Genomic DNA, 6,115 nt, shown 5'->3' with positions numbered 1-6,115 from the left:
AATGATTGTGATATCTCTTTGAAGACTAGTTGACAAAAAAACTATTAAAATTAAACATTTGATTATTATTGTGATGTAAACAAAAGATAATGTGACTTTCAAATTGTATTTATGTATGTAGCCTTAAACGATATGCTATTATTCCATTAAATAGAATAGTTTTGTACGAAATATTGACAAAATAGTTGTGTCATCACATCCTGCTTTTTTATCCTACCTGTTTAGAAATTCATATATTAAATGAAACTTATTGTTGAAGAACTATATTCATTATATAATTGTTTTATCTTACTATATTGCTTTTAATTTTTTTCTCAATGAATAACCTAAATAAATTAGATTTGTTCAATGACACCCCCTTTCTCCACACTGACAGACGTAAATTAAGTAGTGTAAAACAATGAAACTATCAGCACAGATCTAATGGTTGTCTGTGGCATTTATTAATACAATGATTTTTTTCAATATTCAACATTGTTTGTTCATTCAACATTCAAATGTCCCAGTTCTAACCAAATATAGATATTATCTAATCAATTTTTTTCTCCATTTTTACAATATATACAGAGCATGAAATTACCATATAGTTACTAAATGTCCATACAATGCTTATCAAATGTTCAAATATTGAACAAAAATATCTGATAATCTTCATTTAACATTCGATAGTGGTTAAATAATGTCTAATAATGTTTGATAGCTGTTTAATATTCAACCAGACAATGTACATAAACGTTAATCATAGTCCAATTTTCTGTATATGGCAAACGCCAACAAAAATGGCGGCTGGTGAAAGAACAATATTAATGTTCAGTTCTGTGATGACAGTTAGCAAGTGGTCTGTGAGAGCATATCGAGTCAAGGGCGACCTCAGCTAAATCGTTAGGGTGTGATCACATTGAATGCCTAATAAATATATCAGTGCAAGTTCACGTCAGATCATGCATGAGCCGAAAAACAAAATTTGAAAAGTGCCATTGAACCATGTTGAGACTTGCATGTAGCTGCTCACCCACTGAACGCAACCAGCAAGTGCAAGCGTTCAATGTGAGGGTTCCTGTTAATTTTTCTCAGATTTTGTTTTTCTCACCCCTGCATGCTTAATCATGCATAACCAAGCTTGCACTTCGCATTCAATGTGATCATACCCTTACACTTTGACAGACCACTCACAGAATTTCCTGACCGAGCTGAACGAATTGATATCAGTCTTTCACCAACCACCAATTTATAATAAAATTAAAAAATAGTATGGTTGATTGGCGTGGAAAAATATATCAGACACACTTGTTTGGATAAAATTGGTATTTATTTTTTTGCAAATTTGTGAAGAAATGTAACAGTCGCTGTAAATACAAATACTGTACTCCTTATAAATGATATTATAATGTTACTGGTTAGAACGGAAACAGTACAGTGCATGTCTTATCGCATTTAGTTCCCCCCCCCCTCTATGTCACTCTACCTAGCTCTGTCTATCTCCGAGGAGCAGGAGGAGGAAGAGGAGGAGGGTACTTTCTCCCCGGCAAAGCTGGCTGAGTCCCTGTCGTCTTTAAAACCGCATCAAGTAAGTCGATCCGCATTTTTATGTATTTTCCTCGGTCCTCCATATTTTGTGAACCCTCAAAGTTACCCAGCGTTGTTCAATCTTATTTGTATTGCTAAAACCAATGACCAGTTGCTATAGTGAGGTCCACTTTATAATGGCAGTGGAGAAAGATAGGAGAATAACGTTGCCAATCCTTTGTCTTGTCAATGCCTTCTATAGACGGTAGCTAATACAGGTATATTTATGTAATATTAACTGTTTATTCTCGTTTCAAATAATCAATTATATTTTATCAAGGAAGTTATATTTTTCAATAATTTCATAATGAATTTTCATAACTAAGATGAAATATTTTGTTAGTTAATTAAATCGGGGCACCGAGCTTCGCTCGTTATTTTTATTTATTGATAAAAAGAACACAATTCTATAAAATGATCGTGTTTATATTTCACAGCTGGCTATACGTCATCTTATGAATTTCGAGGATGCAATATTTTGAATTTTCACATAATCACTTTTTTACTATCCACAGCTGTTTCAGCCAAGGATGAATTATCCTTTTAATGTTGTTCAGCGAGTTTTCTCAAGGATAAGACCTAGTGCAATCGAATCTTTATAATATCATGAACCTACTATGTTCCAAATTTCGTGAGAATCGTTAGAGCCGTTTTCGAGATCCGTTAAACATAAATAATCAGATATAAAATAGCCAGATATAAAAATAACCATGTATAAAAATACAGAAATTGCTCGCTTAATATAATAGGATTAATTCCACATTGTTAAAAGACGATCTGGCGACAGAGCAAAGCGAGAAGGAGATAGCGCTATCCGCTTTGTTGAATGGTAGACAAGGATAGCATTGCTAATCAAACTCAGCCATTATAACGTGGACCTCACTATAGTCACTATATTCTAGTTGTTATTCAATTGACCGAATGTCAAATCTAATATCAACCCAATGTTTTTCAGTAATTTGAATTGGAGTGTGGTTTCCGCAGGTGATGGTAATTGGTTCCGTGGTGTTGAACCAGATAGTGGTGGGACTGGCGGTGTCCTACCTGAGCGTCCTGATGTGTGGCATCGGTGTCCTGATGGCGTGGCGTGGCTTCTCTCCCCTCCGCCAACTGCCCACCTTCCACTGGTTGTGCGCCGAGTTGGCGCTCCACATAACTCTCACAGGTTCGTCCAAATACATGGACATAAACAAGTACATCAATTTATCTATAATATAAGTAAATGATTGGCTTATACACGTATGGGATAGGAAATTCACGAATGATGCAGTCTCAACTACTCAACTGATTAACTTGAAATTTTGCATATAGATTCTTAATTTACCGCGGATGGTTATAGACCTATTTCAAATTCTTCAAGATTTCATTACATCAATATATGAGTTTGTCAAGTTCTTAATTAGACTATGGGTTTTCTGCTTGTAACAAATACGTCGACATCAACAATTCACTTTACCCATCCAACTACTGTACACACAAAAGTTTTAAGCCAAATTCCCACATTTCAGTGAACGTATCCAGTACAGTAAAAATATAATTCTTTTCATATCTAATTGGACTATTCATACTCGCTCGACCGTGCTGAGTGGGAACAGTCCAATCATAACTCATGGCAATTATATTTCCACTAATTCTGATACTGAGATGTGTGAATCCAGCTTTATGCTCAATAGGGCAGAAAAGGATTACCATTGATCTTATGAGAGTGGACATAAAATGTTTGTCTGACAATAGTACTTCACGTCACAAGTCCGGTAACGGTAGTTTACCGCATAAGTATGATTGTTTCTGCCCGAAACGTAGTTGAGGGCAGAATTATTATACGAATGCGGTAAATACGTTACTGTACAAGTTACGTACAATATTTTTTGTCATACTTTTCTCAGAAAGAATGATATTGCGGAGAAACAGTAACCATTACCAGCTGCTGCTCGAGCTACTGCATTCTATAAACATGACCTAGCCCATAGCTCCAAGGTCATAACAGACCCATCTAGCTCAAATAAAATAATTAAGGCCAATGTTAAAAAATGTCAGATGAGTTCTTACAAATTGAAACTTATTAGTTGAGTTCTAATAATATTTGAGTTATTCTATTAGTTACTCAGATATTATTAACTCACTCTCTTCTTCTTACTAAAGTTCTCAACAATAAGAAGTTTAAATTATTGTTACCAATATAACAACTGAAGACTATAACGCTAAGACTATATAGCTATTTGAATCAATTTGAATGTTCCTATTTCGGAACTGGGAAACATACTCAACTGTAAAGAAAACCATATGATCTCTTTACAGTATAGTATGCTGTAATGAAAATCACATGTTTTCTTGTTCTGCAAACAGCTGTTTACCGGCTTGATTTGATGCATGGAAAACAGCTGCAATTGAGTAAGTATGACAAAAAATAGATTTGTGAGGAAAGATTTGGTTTGATAAACTCATAGAAGCTGTAATGTAGCCGATCATTTGCCATAGCTTTTCACAATCCAAGATACCCCATTGTTTGAAAATTCAAAAGTGTCGACAACGGTAAAAATTCATGACAAGTAAAATTGGCCTGGAAAAAAAGATGCCTCTAGGCAGTCGCTTACAAGGATGGGACCTGGAACTATCTACAGCAGATAAACGGGCTACATCTCACCTCCATAAGTATTCCAATCCAAATCTTCCCTCACAAATTTATTTCGTCAAAAACTATAAAAAGATGTAAATTTATAGCTAAAATATTATAATTCTCATTCTAATTTCCCTTTTAAATTTCAAAATCATACCACTCATCATGTGGAGGGGAGTAAAATTGCACTTCAACAATATTTACTAAACTGTTCATTGACATGATATGCTCTTGTTCTATTGCAATAAATATTCACATCGTAAACAACACAGAATAAAAGCTTAAATGAAAAACTATCCATTCTTGAATACTTCTTTATTCTTGATAATAGGTTTCGTAAAACGCATTTATGTGCATATTGTTTATTGGAAATGAATGAAAATGTTATTAATGATTATAATAGTAGAATTTTACACAGTCTTCTAATATTCAGGCTATTATAAGGCTTCTGATGTTTCTTCAAATTCACATACAAAGGAGATGAAACCTCTTCTACATTATGAAACATTACATTCAGTTGACTCAATTTGAAAAAACCTATTTTATCTAACTTTCTAATGCATAATTGCAGTAAGTTCTGTTCAATTCATTAGTGTGGGATTTGTTAATATTATCAACCATTATTTATTTATCTAATTATGTCTTTTCATAAGAAATATATAATATTCCAATAGTAGAACTCATATTCTTATTAGATAGTATCCTGATTATGTGTAACCTTATCTAAATTTTGGAGAGGAATTGCTCAAGGTTTCCTTATTTTTCCTCTCCCTATCATTTTGATAAGAAAAATGAATAAAACAAATTGATTGATGTCTGCTGTTTATTCAGAAGTTAGATGTTTATTTAAAAAGAATAAATGAAATAAATTGATTTTATGAATTGATTGATGTTTGCAGAGTTTTGCACAGCCGCTTGTTTTATAAGCACATTCACAAGCAGCACCACGAGTGGACGGCTCCAATCTCAGTTACCGCCATCTACTGTCATCCCATCGAGCACACATTCAGCAATCTGTTGCCGCCCTTCCTCGGGGTAAGCTCCAGCATAGATACACAACATATCCCATGGTGTTGTGTATCAAGTTCAGATGATACTGTATCATTCATGGTGATACCATAGAGAAAACATAGCATAAGAAGATATCCCATGGTGTTGTGTATAAAGTTGGGATGATACTGTATCATGTGTGGTGATACCATACAGAAAATAATATAGCTTAAGAAAATATCCCATGGTGTTGTGTATCAATTTGGGATGATACTGTATCATTCATGGTGATACCATAGAGAAAAGATAGCATAAGAAGATATCCCATGGTGTTGTGTATCAAGTTGGGATGATACTGTATCATGTGTGGTGATACTGTATCATTCATGGTGATACCATAGAGAAAAGATAGCATAAGAAGATATCCCATGGTGTTGTGTATCAAGTTGGGATGATACTGTATCATGTGTGGTGATACTGTATCCAAAATGTGGTGATACCATACAGAAAATATAGCTTGAGGGTGGTTGCAGACGAACCACATTCGTATGTGGGATGTGGGACCGTCATACCACAGATCAATATGCCGATAGCCCTAACGCAGAGAGACTTTTACTCTACATTCGAGAAAACGGTCATTAGTGCAACAGTAATGTTATGTAATGTTCAGGTTGTAGGTTATGTTGAGGTGATTTCATAATAGTGTTTCATCGTGATAAAATTTGTAGAACCAATATTGATATTGTGGAATCTTTCCATAATTGAAAAAAATATTTGAAATTGTCAAATTCCACTTTAATAAACACCAAGTTCACAGGACATGAAATCATGTAAATCGTGTAAACTTTGTGTTTATTAAAGCGGAGTTTCACAATAATTGTCAATTTGAGATTATTTCAAATAGTTTTTTCATATATTTTCCATTTTCCCATGGAACACCAC

The 6,115-nt window shown here is 34.1% G+C and overlaps 1 protein-coding gene across 1 annotated transcript; it reads left to right on the top strand.

The window, feature by feature from the left end:
* Positions 1-1,453: 1,453 nt before the first annotated feature.
* LOC120350323 lies at positions 1,454-5,302 on the top strand. Its single transcript, XM_039422990.1, has 3 exons — positions 1,454-1,567; positions 2,551-2,731; positions 5,083-5,302. Exons 1-3 carry the CDS (start codon positions 1,454-1,456, stop codon positions 5,220-5,222), a joined length of 435 nt encoding a protein of 144 aa, XP_039278924.1. The 3' UTR covers positions 5,223-5,302.
* Positions 5,303-6,115: the final 813 nt, after the last annotated feature.

Source organism: Nilaparvata lugens, chromosome 3 (assembly GCF_014356525.2).
Source record: "Nilaparvata lugens isolate BPH chromosome 3, ASM1435652v1, whole genome shotgun sequence".
NCBI classification, from domain to species: domain Eukaryota; kingdom Metazoa; phylum Arthropoda; class Insecta; order Hemiptera; family Delphacidae; genus Nilaparvata; species Nilaparvata lugens.
Note: the sequence above shows the minus strand (reverse complement) of the source record. Positions and strands in the feature narration are given on the sequence as shown.